The sequence below is a fragment of the Eleginops maclovinus genome, chromosome 4 (genome assembly GCF_036324505.1).
Source record: "Eleginops maclovinus isolate JMC-PN-2008 ecotype Puerto Natales chromosome 4, JC_Emac_rtc_rv5, whole genome shotgun sequence".
In the NCBI taxonomy this organism is placed as follows: domain Eukaryota; kingdom Metazoa; phylum Chordata; class Actinopteri; order Perciformes; family Eleginopidae; genus Eleginops; species Eleginops maclovinus.
In genome coordinates, this window is record NC_086352.1 from 21,250,454 (window position 1) to 21,266,888 (window position 16,435).

At 38.6% G+C, this 16,435-nt stretch overlaps 1 protein-coding gene across 3 annotated transcripts in view; it reads right to left on the reverse strand.

The window, feature by feature from the left end:
- LOC134863359 (protein diaphanous homolog 3-like) overlaps window positions 1–16,435 on the reverse strand; it is a 151,234-nt gene that overhangs the window by 120,533 nt on the left and 14,266 nt on the right. For all 3 annotated transcript variants that reach the window (XM_063881843.1, XM_063881844.1, XM_063881842.1), the window contains 3 exons: window positions 14,152–14,282; window positions 978–1,052; window positions 726–795 (listed from right to left, as the gene is read on the reverse strand). In XM_063881843.1, the coding sequence (XP_063737913.1) occupies window positions 726–795; window positions 978–1,052; window positions 14,152–14,282 (276 nt within the window). The remainder of the gene's footprint in view (window positions 1–725; window positions 796–977; window positions 1,053–14,151; window positions 14,283–16,435) is intronic.

Below are 16,435 nucleotides of genomic sequence, written 5' to 3' on the forward strand. Positions count from 1 at the left end.
TGACTGCATTACTCACATCTCTTTCCCTCCTGTTCATACACGCACTCTGTATAAGCCTAACTCCAAATCAAGGACTTTTTATGCAGGACACCTACCCAGGACCTGTGCAAATGTGCCTCACTGTGTCATCCAGATTGTATCAGGACATTAGTACGCCTCCCTTCAGTTGGGTTCATATTGTAGTAATGCTGCTCTTCTCCTCCACTGGTTATAAACCCTTTGTAATCCCAGGTGCCTAATTTGGTAATTGCATGAAAACACCAGATGTCGAAGTGGAAGAGATTAAAATTACCCTCAGAGACCACAGAGTACTCTAAATATGAGAAGTTATTCAAGATGGATTATCCCGAAGGGTAAAAGGACAAAACTGACATAGTAATTTGAGGACAGATTTCTTATAACATTTATGTAGGATAAGGAAAATTTTAACTTTTTCCAAATCAGCTGTCTCTTAAATCAGTCTATGAAGGTTTATCAAATCACAAAAAAAAACACTGAAAAGTTTAAATTTGATTGTTTTGCTGACTGTAAAAGACAGACCATAAACATGTTCACTCACTAAAAAAATCTCCTTAATAATTGTTTCATTCAAAGTAATGATTGTAAAAAAGCTACAAATCCAGTTTTTAGGGGAACAAAGACAAATAGGACTATTAATTTTGCAACCAAAATTAAGAAACATTATTTATAGAGTATATTGTGGGGAAAAAAACTATTGTCATTACCTTATTGTTCATGATGGCTTTGAGACACTGGACAACTTTATGTTGATTCTTTTTTTCAAGTTTCTCTTGCCTGGGGAAACAAGAGAGTAATGAGGAGGAACTGATGGTCCGTAATGTTCAACAAAAAGACTCCAAAGTTTTTAAAGGTTATTGTACATTGTTATATGCGGACAAAGCATTTTAAATAAACAATTATACTGAGACAGGTATGAAACTTTACATAAATATGCATGACTGGATGCATTAACTTACTGTTTCTTGGACAGCAACCTTTCCAAAATGTCCAGCAGCAATCCAAGACCCTCATGTCCAAAGCTCTGCACCCAACTGAAATAACAAACATCAAATCGATATCACAACAGTGCAAGACTGACAACTGACAGCAACACTTTCAGACTCATCAGCCACTGTGAAAAGCTTTGAGACAGAACAACACATGTACAACTCAGTACTTTGTGCTCAGGAAGAAAGGCAGTAGAAGTGCATATAAAGATGGCATGCATGATAAGAAAACGCACACTCAAATATTGTAGCCAGAGGGAAGCAGCAAATGGAGAGCACATCCAGACACTTCATTATCCTGCACGACCCTGACTCTCAAAAATGATTAAATAAGACCAATCTGTCCACAAAGAAGGCAATGAATGTAAATCAAAACCAACTTGTTAGCAAGAATAGTGTGATTAGTGCACAGAAACAATTATAGCTATCCAAACTACATACTTGTTAAAGGACTGGATTAATATCATGAGAGAAAACAACTAAATGGCAACAACAGCAAGAAACACAGGGCAGTGTTTGGGCTACATAATTAGATTTGTATGGGGGTTAGACTTGTATGATGGGAATGACGTTTACTTTATCCAGAATAGGTTAGCGAGGACACTGCTACATCAAATATGATATATGAGGGTTGTTCTTTAAGACATCTCGGATGCCTTTGAAGGATCCAAGGGACAGTTGCCTAAGATTAAAGGGAGTACTTTCCAAAACGTTGGTCTGTTATACTTAGATCTCTCTGGATGTACATTTTATTTGAGAACTGTTAGAATGATTCCAAAAGTACAGGGCATGTCTTCACATAAACCACATAATTCCTTTAGATGTTGTTATTCTGGATGACATGGTTGCCTGTTCCATACACAACCTGCATGTTTCATGACATGTAGAACCTTTTTTAACTTACTGGTTAAAAGAGAATGTCCACATTGGCCATGTTAAGCCCAGTCTTTCTCCTCTTTTTTTTTTTTATCACTGAGCACTACGGATAGGAACTGGTGTGAAACTAGGCGCATATCGCCAAAAAAAGCAATTTTTCCGACACCAAATAAAAACGACTGATGCTCATGATCGCTGACGAGTCAACACCTTGTGACACCAGTTTGGTTATGCTATTGGCTCACAAGACTTGCACTGACAGCAACAACGCCTCAGATATGTTACACTGATAACAATTGTATTACCTTCTTTTATTATTATTTTGGAACATATTTAAAGTAACTTCTTTAGGTAAAGCAGTTCTTCCTTTTTAAACACTTGGTGAGTTTATATATTGTTTTATTACCATTTGTTTGTATAAACTATAATCAACTTCAACTTAAAAGCATATTAAAGAACAAGATTGTATGTGATAGTGATGCATAACAATACACTTTTGCTTCATGAAAAGAAAAATCTAATTTTAAAGTGGCCATAGAAAGAATCTATCTGGTATTTTAAATTGTTCTCTGATGTCTACAAAGAAGGTATATAACTTTAGTTGATCCTAAAAATGTCCAGATGCGGTTTTACAGGCCCATTTACAACCCTATGATTTGGTCCTAGTGGTATGAAACAAGCTGAATTGCCTTATTTGGGGCTCATTTAAATAATTAAGACGAGCTCTGCTCTGATTGGCTGGTTTACAATAAGCAATCCATGGCTGCCTCAGAGCCCACAGAAGTAAGTGAAGTTTGTGAAACTGTGAGAGATGAACCATGGAGGCTATTGGCATCCAACCATACATGTGTGAGCCTTTATCGGAGGAGGAAACCGATCACCAACGACCTCCTCCGTGCAGCTGACTCCGGACTTCTCACCGTCCTCATCCTCCTTGACCTCAGCGCAGCATTCGACACCATTTCTCACCCACTACTCCTGGACCGCCTAGCTGGCATTGGGATCACTGGTGTTGCACTCCCCTGGTTCACATCATACTTCACTGACAGACAACAGTTTGTACAACTCGGCAAACGCAAGTCAGGGTGTTCTGTTTCACTGGGTGTCCCCCAGGGGTTAGTACTGGGTCCCCTCCTTTTCATCATATATCTCCTCCCCCTGGGCACAATCCTCCTTCACCATGAGGTTCACTTTCACTGCTATGCCGACGACACACAGGTCTACATTTCCTCCAAACCCACCACTGCCCTGTCCCCCCCCCTCCCTCACCACCTGCCTTGAGGACATCAGGAGTTGGATGAGCAGGAATGTCCTTTAGCTCAGTGGTAGCAAAACTGAGGCCCTGCTCATCGACTCCAAATCCACCCTAACCAAATCAAAAAACACCCCAGCTCAAAACATCACCATCGACGGCTTCCCCATACCATTCTCTGCCCAAGTGAAAAGCCTCGGTGTCATTCTGGATGGCTCCCTCTCATTCGCACCACACATTAAAAACATCACCTGCATTGCCTTCTTCCATCTTCGGAACATCTCTAGACTCCGCTCATCTCTGTCCCAACCCAGCACTGAAATCCTGGTTCACTAATTTGTTACATTCGCTTATAAAGCGCTCCACAACCAAGCCCCCATATACATAACTGACCTCCTTCAGGAGTACAACCCCTCCCGCACCCTCCGCTCTTCCTCCGTTGGACTACTCTCCATCCCCAGCTCTCGCCTCAGCACCATGGGTGCTCAAGCTTTCAGCTGCTCGGCACCCAGACTTTGGAACTCCCTGCCACTACATATCCGACAGTCAGATTCCATAACAACATTCAAAACTCAACTCAAAACCCACCTATTCAAACTGGCATTCTCACTATAAACTGTACTACCACTTCCTGTTGTGTCTGGTTTTACCCCGGATGTCCACTGTTTTAATTTATGTTACCCTATGCCATGTAAGGTGTCCTTGGGTGATTTGAAACGCGCCCCTAAATAAAATGTATTGCAGAGGTAAATACAGTTTACCATTCTACAGCACCTTTAAGACTACAATCCAAACAGAATGGCAATCAAGAAAAGAAATAGCAGTTTCACTTTTTCCTTGTTAACAGAAATCAAATTTTGGAGATCCAAGGTTTTCCCTCACAAAAGTCACAGCAGGGAATGTCAGAAAATTCAAATAAGCAGCACAAATAGGAATTGATATCATATTGTGAGTTCAGGTGAAAACTTTTAGGGTACGCAAAAAACAGCACGAGTAAGATTGTGAGTGACTGTACCTCCCTCCTGATTGAAACTTAAATTACATTTCCGAACATCAGCATTCAGTGTTTGTACTATTCTAATCAACAAGCAGCATGCATCCCAGCATGAAACCTACAGAAACTCTCAAGGTGACAACATAAAAAGGGAAGCTGCTATCCAAATATAATTCTTGAATAGGAATTTAAGATTTCAGGTTGATGCTTGTCCATTAACTTATTCATGTTTTGTCACATTATTGTGTCGGATGGTTGATGCTTATTCTTAGGGCTGAACCCAAATCACAATTGTTTGACTTAAATGGAGTTTGGCTGCTCGATTTAAGAATATGACTACTCCTTCCTTCTGTCGTTGTGGCATGGCAGTACAACGAGCAGCTCTAGGTCAGCATGGAAAGGCCCAGAGAGAAGGTTGGTTGTGGTGTTGGCCTTGAGCTTCACAGCACGTCTTGCCCAGACTTTGCCACTTACCCAGGGACATGGACCAAATGCGCAACGTGCCCTCTTCCCTTTTTGCCTCGTCATTACCATTTGTATCTATACTTCCAAAGGGTTATATTATTTACAAGTTCTTCATAGATCTACTGTATAAGATCTGCTCTCAAAGTACAAACCCTGACCAAAAAACTATGTCTGATTTGACTTCATATTTGGATTTCTTCACACATTTACATTCAATATTTTCAATCAAAAAAAGCAGCATGAGTAAAAACTTAAATGTGTTTGTGTTGAGTGCTGCAACTTAATAAATATGTAACAGGTAGTTCAAAGAAAGGTAGCAGTGCAAGTTTGAGGTTGGATGGTAAATTAAAATAAGGTTAAAGAATGTTAGTTTTGACTGCTGTTTTTGCATGTTATTTAGGATAACCCTAATCCAGACTTGCACCATAACACAAGGACTGTTGACATGCTCTACATAGAGGTCCATGTAATGTTTCAAAACAAACTAGATCTAAAATGTCTCAAGTATACAGCAGTAAAGAGTATACACATGTAACTGTGGGATCTAAGCAAGTAAAACAGTAGTGAATGGTTTCTTTTAAATTATCCAGGCTTTCATTACCTGTCCTATGCTGAAAAAAGGAAGACAAGATGCAGGAGAGCAGAGGACCTCCGCATCAACATGGTGTATGAATATGTGTGTTCATTTGTGACAGGGTCAAGAAAATAAGAAAGGCTGACAAAAACTGTCACTCGGATTCTGATGAAGACAGGGAAGGCTGTTGCCAAGGTAGATAAATAATGTGGTTGATGGAGAAAAAAATCTATTTAGCCTACACTTCTCTCTGGGCCATGACCCAGGGCATTCTGGTTATAGAGTACCCAAGGCAGGGGTCTTGACATGAGCTTCATTGAAATGCATAACTCAGTGGCAACTACATGCTAGTTTTTCATCATCAATAGCTGAGGCAGAAAGTAAGGGAACATAATCAGTTGATCTATAGAAGGAATGATTGCACAGGAAACACACAAGCCCCTACTGTCAGGGTGTCCTGCAACTCGTGAAAGATATCGGCCTTGAAATCCAGAAGTGAAAAGTGGAAGTGGAGATGGAGGTGACATGAGTTGCCTACCCAAGGCTTCTTGTAAAGTGCCTGACACACTGGGACTGGGAGTGCCCAGAAATCAACAATATAATAGCTGTCCACAACTGGAGATAAGTCTCATCTTCTAGAGCAAGAACAACCAGGCTGATGCAATAATACATACAGAAAATATGTCATTGTGTCTTAGCAGAAGGTCAGGAAGAGCTCGGATAAGGCAGATAAAGATAGACAGACACTGCACATCTCTATCGATCTGGTGCTTTGTGCTAACGCAGAAGACACTTTTGAATCGGCCTTTGTGCTCGCCAGATTCTGTTCTCGCACTGTGCAGATCACTTGGCTGGCAACGACATTGGGGCTTACACTGCATTATTGGTTTGGCCAATGACAATGGCATAACGTTAGTTCTAAGAAGATGGCCACCCAAGAGACAGGTTGTTGAAAGAGAAAGAAAAAGGCATTCATGTGATAATTCTTTTAACGCAACATTAAACAACAAATAAAAGACAGAAAGCCGCAGATGTCAGGAATGTGTGGACATTGGTCTGGACTGCCATAAAGTGTAGTTTTATCAAAGCAGTCTCAAGACTACAGTATAGTCTTAAGATATTAAATATTGACAGGGTAGTTAATTCTGGTCTCTAATAAGTGACCTCCGGGTCAAATCTTTACAGTGTTCGTCTGTCTTGAAGCCACCAATGGAGCACATCATGGCATTGGGCGTGTGTGTTTTACAAATGTGACCTGTGAGCAAGAAAGATCTGTTGTATTCTCAAAAAAGCTATACAGGAAATAGGGTTACTGTTTTCATAGTAATAGCAGTAGTACATTTGTGGTAAGTCATAAAATAGTAAAAGTTGTATTCAGATAATATCAATACAAATGTTGAAATTAATAACTTGATGAACGCATATTTATATTTATTTATTGACCCGTTTCTTTATGTTGTGCAGCTAAGTGGTTTGTATTTGACAATGCCGTCTGTCTCGACTCTAAAGTAATTAGTATTTTAAATTCTGTTTGCTAATCTAACATGCTTTGGCAGCCCTTGGGTTTCATTAGTTCCTAACATCTGGCACCCCTCCCACATCCCAAATGAGAAACTTTAATCACATTCTCTGCCTGAATGTCCTCAGTGTTTGGAGCCGTGTCGTGGAAAAATTATCTGAAAACCCTGTCCTTAGTTGTTCTGGCGAGTAAAAACTGCAGCACTGATTTATATCCGACTGCTACCTTATATCGTAAGTCATTAGTCATACAGATATGACTAAGAACAGACATGTACAGTGTCATTGTGCAGCATGGTCTGGGTCGCTTCAATTTTAACATTAGTGACTGAACTACATATGCTACTTTCAAAGTCGATACTAAAGTTTTAGTGATCCATTTCCTCCTCCAGCAGTGTTCACATTTCAGAAACATATGACCCTATTGGTGCAAATGAGCTACAAAGCTAACCATGAGACATATGTTTTAAGTCAATTGTATGAATAATTTGTTTTGTTTTAAATCTCATTGTTGATTGAACTGCCCTGTGTGATCTCAGATCAGAAAATCACATTTTTATTGTAATCATTAACTTGGCTTACATCGACCTGCACCCACACTTAAAGACTAATTCATCATATATCACCCTTCCTTCAAAAGTTGAATTAGCTCTGTTGTTTTTCCAACCAAGGACTCCTAGATTGGGCTAAATTACTGAAAAAAATAGCAGTTCTGAAGCAATGATTGTATGTTCAGTGTATAGAGATATGATTTTCAGCTATCCATCTGTAACTTGCAAAGAAATCTGGCTACTTACAGTATAGTGCAAATCCTCAAGTTTCAACATACCTTGTAATACATGTTTGTGGTCAGTCTCCCAACATGTGTATGACATACTGTAAACTATTTGATATTTGTGCAATGCAACACAAACATTCATTATAATGCTCACTCTGGGATCAGAGGGTACTCACACCACACCGTCAACAGATGCAAAAAGAAGCAAAGAAACATTCGACTGAGGGGTATCATCTCAGAGAGACACCAAGAAACAGAGCAAGAGAAAGAGCATAAAAAAATAAGGTAAACAAATTCATCATCCCATTCCCTGGGAAAACAAAAACAGTCATAAATCAAAGAGAAGAACAGGGCACCTTATCACAGCTAAGGTATAGCTTGACTTCTAACGGAGCCTCAGGAGAATGCCTCCAAGGTTCCAGTCAGCGCAGCACAGTGTTGCACTCCGTTAAAGCGATTATGAACCAGAAATAAAAAAATAACATTAAAATCTTGTCGCAAGTATAGCAAGGTTACCAACTACAGGATGGCTCTCCAGGGATGGCAGAGAAGTCACAGCAATGTGGAGCATTTTAAATAAAAATACAGGTAATTTCATTCAGTGAGGCCCAATTGATGCTACTCTAGCAGACGGCCACTAACAACAGTGACAATCTTGTTAAAACTAACCAAGAACTTTCTAAAATGTTGCAGATTTATAGAGCATTAATTATTTACAAGTTCGTATTTGGATTTCTTCAGACATTTACATTCAATATTTTCAATCAAAAAAAGCAGCATGAGTAAAAACTTAAATGTGTGTTCATTTGTGACAGGGTCAAGAAAATAAGAAAAGCTGACAAAAACTGTCACTCGGATTCTGATGAAGACAAATAATGTGGCTCTTGTGTTGGAGAAAAAAATCTATTTAGCCTACCCTTCTCTCTGGGCCATTACCCAGGGCATTCTGGTTATTGAGTACCCAAGGCAGGGGATCTTGACCGGATAGCAGAAATTACTCGGAGTCGTTTTGTTTGTTTCAATATCATTTTAAAACAATATCCACACTATACCTACATATAGTGGGTGTATACCATGAACACATTTAGCAGACAATCCAAAAGATTTACCACCAGCTAATACACCTTTAATTGAGGTAAAAAGACATTGTTTAGCCGGACAGTCTTATCAAAGGCTGCTTCATCTGTATTTTACTGATGAAAGAAAAAGTATAGTTTGAATTCAGTTTGTAAGTGGGGTGTGGAAAGGCTTGAGAACACCTCTGAATATAATGCAGTGTTGTTTTAAACCACTGCAAAGTACTGTCTAAGCAATTTGCAAATAATGAACATATTTTTAAAACAATACCTGTCATTATCTTTGGAAAATGTAGAATGTGTGGCTGGGGTTGCATGGGATAGTATTAATAACGTAGCCAATTAGTGTTAACATCCCGTATTTATATGAAGGAATTTATTTCTATAAGTTAGACTGATAAAAATACTACTTGGGTGGCAAGTCTATGAGAAAAACCATCTAGGCTTCATAAAATACATAAGATGTATAATAAGAGGTATAAGAAAGAAGGATGCTAGACTTTACTCTATAGCTAAACGGAAATAAAAAATAAAACACATTTGTGGCCTTAAACCTGAAGGTCAGGTTTAATATAAAATCAAAAAACAATTTCCACTTGTTTGTCAGATCCATTTATCAAATCCATTTAATACAATTACATCTTCTAGCCTTGCTGATCCTGTGTGCAGCACTGTGGCCTCTTTTCACATAGAGGGAGAGCTGGAATAGCTGAGGTGTTAAAGTATACAGGGGTCAGAGGCGAGCGCTCACAGAACACTCTGCAGCTGCAGGAAGTACTGTACAAAATTACCAGCAATGGGGACTGCTTTCCCCCGCTAGAAGAAACCTGATGAGGGTGCACATCAGTCTGTCAGCATGTACTAGCAGAATGCAAAAACCTGATAGTGAATGGAGGCAGTGAGTAGGACATTGGCTACAACAATGCCAAGAACGTGACAGTGATAAGAATCCACAAACAGTGGCAGGCAAAATACCTTCACTGCCAAATAAATCCCACACAAAAGGATTGTAATGGTGCGATTAGATAGCCAGGGGTTACCGCTGTCAGCACGCTGTTTCTTGCCAAGGCATATTTATGGTCATTATACATGAGCCGGACTGTCCACTGTATTAAAGGGGACTTAATCAAGAGTGTGGGCCTATGGGCCAAGTTTCACTCAAGGATCACAAGGGTGAGGTTCCCACAAACAGCAGTGCATATGAATAGATGGTTGCTTAAAGTTAAAATGTTATCAAAAACCAATCAAACCAGCTCTCATATCCACTATTAGCACATTACTAGGCAGTGCCGGCTCAAAACCTGCCTGTTTGGAGCCATTTGCTTCACCTCCAATGTTTCTACGTTCAGCTTTCTTTTTATTTTATATTTGTCTTTTTGACAAACACCATTAATGATTGACTATGTTTTGAAACACATCCCTGCTTGGCTCATGTCATTGATTCTAATCCAAAACAAAGATAGACTCTTGGCTCTAATTTTATCTTGGCTATCTTGAAAAAGCTGCACTGCTTCAGAGGTTCTAGAAAGAAAAAAATGACCTGTCTGTTCTTTAACTCCTACACTCATGTCTCATCACCCATGCATCACAATATTAGTAGTTAGGAGAGAGCAGCAGTGGGCGCGAGTGCTATTTACATGTGAACTCAAAAAGCTGAGCCTGAAAGTAGCAAGGCTTTTTATAGCCATGAGAAGGCTTAGTCCTAGTAAAAAGATAAATAAATGAAATGAGGGATTCAAGCTGTGTTTACAAAATATAAATTAACCAAGGCTTACTCCCTGATGCTGGAGAGGTTATACGCAAAGGAAGAGGGAGAAGCCATAACCATGGAGGGTTTGACGATTGGATTGAGGAGCTGTTTTGCAAATAAAGATACAAAGGTTATGACTATATTTGAGCAGTATAAAACTATTTAGTTAGATATAAATAAACACTTTCAAAGAGAGAGTTGAGTCTTGGGTGCCCAACGATGCATACTTGCTTTGCAATGGTGCTCAATATTATTATTTTCTATTGTTGTATTCTGTGTGGGCGTTTGTGTGTGTGTGTGTCTGTGGACACAAATGTTACTTTGTGAGAATTTTAAACCTCTGTCATCTGCCTAAAGTTAACCCTTTAATTGATCTCAACCTTGTATAAAAATGGCCAATTGTGGTATACTACTGCTATAAATAAAACCCTCTGGTTTCAAAGAACACCACACCGCAAACAAACCAAAATGAGGGATAAAACACAATGTGAGATTCCACCAGATGATGCAAGGCCATGGTCATCCTACATCAGCTATGAACAGCATGCCAATTTAACGAGATAGGCATTGTGAAGAATGCATCAGGGTTCATGCACATTTTACCAATACATTTCCATCACTTTCAGGCAATTTTAGGAGTATAAATTCTGTGAGGCTTCTGTGTATAAATAAAAACAGAACAATATGTTAAACCTAAAGACTGCAGAGTCACCACAGAAAAGTAAACATTGTATTCAACTCTGATTTTCTGCTCACAGACCGAAAAAGCCCCAACCATCAGCAAGTTGGCTAGCAAATCTGCTCTTGAGCGCTGTACATGCACTGTGCAAATACATGGTATTGCAGACACGTCATGTTCCTAACGAGTGTTGGGTGTAACGCGTTACAAAAGTAACACAGTTACAGTAATGTATTACGTGTGGCTGTAACGCAGTAATATAACGCATTACTTCTGAAATTTGGGTAATATAATACCCGTTACGATTCTCAGTAACGCAGTTACAACACATTTTAACCCGAATGTTTTGTTTCTAAGAATTTACAAACATTGCGAGACATTACGACACCAAAGAAATAATTGTGCAGGTAGAATAGTAACTCAGTAAGTCTGTTTACTATTGGTTAAGACGGCTGAAGAAACAGATTTGCAATGCAGAGCTGCAGGCTCGGAGAAAAGGCAAGAAAAAGACAGGAGTGCGCGCAGGCCGCATGCCTCTTGAACCCCGAGAAGTTAAGAGACTCGTGGCAGAGTGTTGAAGATATGCAGCCTCTGTCCTCTGTGGAATCGCCGGCTTTTAGAAAGCTTGTCAGCCAAATCTCTGTTAACACACCAATGACCAAGGTGAGCTAACGTTGCCATAGAGACTCGTTCATATACAGCAGGTCACAGGGCCGTGCAGAGGCTCCACTAACATGTTATTAACAAACAGCGACGTAATGTTACCGGTATCAAATATTATTTAGCACACTTAGACGGAGCATGAGTTTATTTTCTACCTCTTTTCCTAATTGTCAGCATGTACTGCCAGATAGATAGATAGCTTTAATTATTGAGCTGCAATAAACTACATCTTAGCATTTAAAGCCCTACTTTTGCAGTTATTTCGGTGAAAGTAACTCAAAGTAACGCAAAACTAGTGTAACGCATTACATTTCAGAGACAGTAATAATGTAATGTAACTTATTACTTTAAAAAGACAGTAATATGTCATATGTACTGTATTACATTTTGGAAATAACTTGCCGATCACTGTTCCTAACATACTAAATAAACAGGCTAGTTGGGGAGACCATGGGAGAGCTGAGGGGAAGCCAGGCACAGGGGTCATTTGTGTGTGTGGCATTTTCAACGTGATTGATCTTGAGGAAACAGGCTATAAATGAATCTAGTAAACTCAAGGCTCTTTAGTAAACATGTGTGAAAATGACACTGTCAACAAGCATGTAGTGATAGTGTGGATATCTAGAAAACTGTGGAGCGACAGCAAATGAGAGTGCAAGGCACGGGTTGATGGGACATCTGGGCATCCTGTAATTTCATGTCACTGGTCATTCATATATTATTATAACCCCAACGACTTCAAGACTCACGATGACAAGACATAGCTCGTTTCAACCCATCACTCTCTTTGTTTGGCGGCCGAAACTCTGATCCATGCCTTTATCACATGTAGAATACAGTAATGTGACAACATCCTTCAAGGCACATCTCCCAACCCTAAATAAACTCCAGTACTTTAAGAACTCTGCTGCTCGTCTGCTTACCAACACCTCCCCTCGTGACCACGTCAGCGTGTCCATTCCTGTCGACTTCCTGTCTCCAACACAAAGGACCAAGCACCAGACCTGGGGGGCCAGGGCCTTCTCCATAGCTGCCCCCCCCCAATAAACTCTCTTCCCAAACACAATCGAAAATCACCAATTCATCTTCATAGATCAAATCTCACCTCTTCAAAGCTGCTTTTAATGGGTAAATTACTGTTCTGTATAATATAATATAAGTGTGTTGTTTTATATTATTTTTGTATTAAATTTAACCTGTAGCTAGGCAAAAGTGTCTTTTGATTGCCTAAAATGTATTATAATCAATATATATCTATCTATATACAGCTCCGGATTAAGAGACCACTTACATTTGTCTTGAATCTGTATCTCTACATGTATGGCAGCCATTCCATGGAAAAAATTGTCAGTAGTTTATAGAATAAAATGTAAAAAAGAATAATAATGAACTCAAAGACAAACCTATGAGTAATAAAACATGGGAAACTGATAATGCTGCAGTGGTCTCTTATTTTTTTCATGGGCTGTATATAGATAGATAGATATAGATATATATTGATAATACCAGTTCTCAAAAAGACTAAAACATTATTATTATTATTATTATTATAAATGTGAAAAATGTTGTTATTATTACTATTATTAGTGTTAACGGTACAGCTTTCTGACTGCTGTGAAAGTGTGAACTTGGCTTAATGGAACAGTAACAGATCAGAGAGCTTTCTGTATTTATTTATATTAAAAACCATCCACACGGTTCTTCATTTCAGGAAGCTTCTCATCCATCTGCTTATTAATCTCTAGCAGAGATGCTTTCTTTTCTTTTGCATAAACTGTTGGATTTGGTGATGAAGGTCAGTTTGCTTGTTGCGTCATCTTTCTCAGCATATTCATGATTTCTCAAGAGCACAAAAGTTTCCATGCTAGCGTTTGCTGCTCTTTCTCTTCTCTTCACCCAGGTGGAAAAAAGTACTTTTTTCTTTGTGAGTGTGTTGTGCAGTAAGTATGAAGTTAAGAGTGTGTGTGTATGTATGTGTGTGTGTGTGTGTGTGTGTGTGTGTGTGTGTGTGTGTGTGTGTGTGTGTGTGTGTGTGTGTGTGTGTGTGTATTTGTTTCCTGATGACAAAATTGATTGCATAACTCCTTACAAGCTTGCAAAAGTGAAGGGACTCTTGTCAGCAGCAAAGCAGCAGCAAAACCCTCTCCAAGTTCACCTGGACACAGACATCTGTGATGGAAGATGCAAAACATCTCTTCTGAGAGTCTGTGTCTGGCGTTGCCCTGGTAACAGACTAATAGGGCCTTGCAATTGTTGGGAGGAAATAGGGAAGTAGGTTGGAAGAGGGGGATTTTATTTTGTGTGATGCGTAAAATGTTCTAAAGAAATATTAAAATGTTATAAATAATACAAATGTTGAAATGTAGAAAATTGGATTTATTTTCTACAACCAAAATTGCATTTTTCTTTTTAAGGGAATAAAATATGCAGAGTTGATTGCATTGAAAAGTCTTTATACTATGCATGTACTTATTAATAAAAGAAATGACAGAAGAGATAAGAGTGAGGACATTCTGTACCTGACAGGATTGCTGGTGAGGGAAACTCTCAATGAGTCCAGACAGGCAAACAGGCGTTCATCCATCACCCCAGACTTCAGCTCTCCCAGAAACTCCTGGGGAGATATCTGATGGCTGCTTCTCAAGCTACCCTGGAAGATAGAGGAAGAAGAAATCTCTTAGGTGTAGTCGTGGAAAAAATGTTTAGAGACAAGATGAAGCCAAATTTAGAAAAATGAATAGTTAGTACACATGCAGAAAGACTCTATGTTGACAGTTTTTATAAGTGGATAACAAAAGCACAAATGTAGGACTTTTTTCCTAGTACTGTGCATTTGTGTCTTTATAACCCACAGAATCTATTAAAGTCTAGTTGTTTACTTGAAAAATGTTCATTCTAATAATCCTCGTCAGAAGAATGTGTATTTTTTTTTTTTTTTTCATTGGAGCTTCAGCATTAATGTTGTAACAAAATGGCCCTCAGAAGAGCAGATACCTCTGCCAACACTTCAGTGTGAAATATTTACAAAGGAGCAGAAAAAAAACATTGTTTCCTTTAGAATCCTAAAAATTAGGGTTCGGGTAAAGTATTTTTTTCCAGTTTTAATCTTGTTATGTTTTTATAATTGAAACCAGTTTGAATGAGCTGGATAAAAGGATAAGAGCAGCATTAGTTCAATTATTACAAAACAGACATCACCTTGGGCTGTGATAGATAACTTCAGAACAAGAAATCTATAAATGTAATAATATGAACAAAGGTTGTAGTAAGTAGGAGTAGGAAATCACAAAATATCCGATAATTCTCAAATGAATTCCAATTGTTTAGCAATTGTCCTTTCTTGGAGGTAGCTCATCAGGTTTACACATTTGTTGGATAAGGATGAGACATAGATCGAATCAAGTGATTGTCAAGGTTTACATTTTGTGCAATAAAGAAAGTAGCTTTACTTATATGGAATTATAGTCTAATCAGCATCTAAACAAGACAAACAATAAGATAAGTCTACCATGGGCATATCAGAGTGAGGTTATTGGCTTTTTTACAGTTAGTGGAATCTGGCCATTAGTCAAAGTCAACTCTATAGTCAATCTTCAGTGTGTGTGTACAGACAGAGAGAGATTCAAATACTGTTCCCTACAATCCCGAGGAATAAAAAAGCTTTAAAAAAATACAAATATATATAAAAATATGTATATACACATGCATAATCAACCTAGACACATAAACATATGCACACATTAAAAGGCATAAATAAATAAAAATCTGGAAAACGAGGGGCCGCTGCGTCCCCACGCGCCGCCATTTAGGTAGGTGTTAGTTTGAAGGCAGCTGCTAACCACTGATTAAAACACAGACTCACAACTATTGTACCCTTACTATATGGTGTTGTTTTCTTGGGTGTGTCTGCACGGCATAATTCACTGTCAGTGTTCAATTAAGACCAATAACCGCAATATGAAACAAGCAAAAACTGCCAATTCTATAAATAATGGTAATACGTTTGACTACATGTTTCTCAGTTCATGTTCATATGTTTATAACCACATAGTTTTATGACAACCTTAGGTTTATTTTCAGTATTTTGATCATATCTGTACCTGTGAAGTATTTCCATAATTATCATGTACCAGTCCAAACATCCAAAACAGAGAATTTAATTTAGTTTAGCATCATGTTTTATGTTTCATGTTTTAGCAACATGTTTTCGAACGGATAATTATTCAAGGCTTTTTGATCAAAGCCAGCAGCATTACCTCCTTAAGAAAGCCCGGGGTTATGGATGAACCCAGACGCTCGACTCTGTTCTGTCTCTTTTTTGACAGTAAGTCAAATCTCCTAAATAGTTTCCAAAGGTAGAAATATCTCACAACAAAAATGGCACTTTTCCAACGAGCAAATTTTCCAAATTAGCACATAATTCAACATTTTTTAATGGTGTTTCAAATTGTTGTCATGAACGGAATTCACAGCAATTAACTGTGACAGCCATCATTTATCACACTGCAGGGTTCTATATTCTTGCAAAGGATCATATGTGGAAAACACAGATTATTTTGCTATCTATTTTTATTTTATTGTAATTAAATGAAGTCAAGGTCCCTAAGAACCCTTAAGAGAGGGTGTTTATAAATGCACCGCTCTCCAATCAAAATGTATGCATGTCATATAACTGACAGCAAATTACAGGCATCTCTCACACTGGGGGATATAACTGCACAAAGCTTGTTTTTTTTATAGGTCTGGGAAAACACTTGCAAGACAATTAAAGCTGAAGCTTGTTTGTTTGTTTTGGAAGATGGT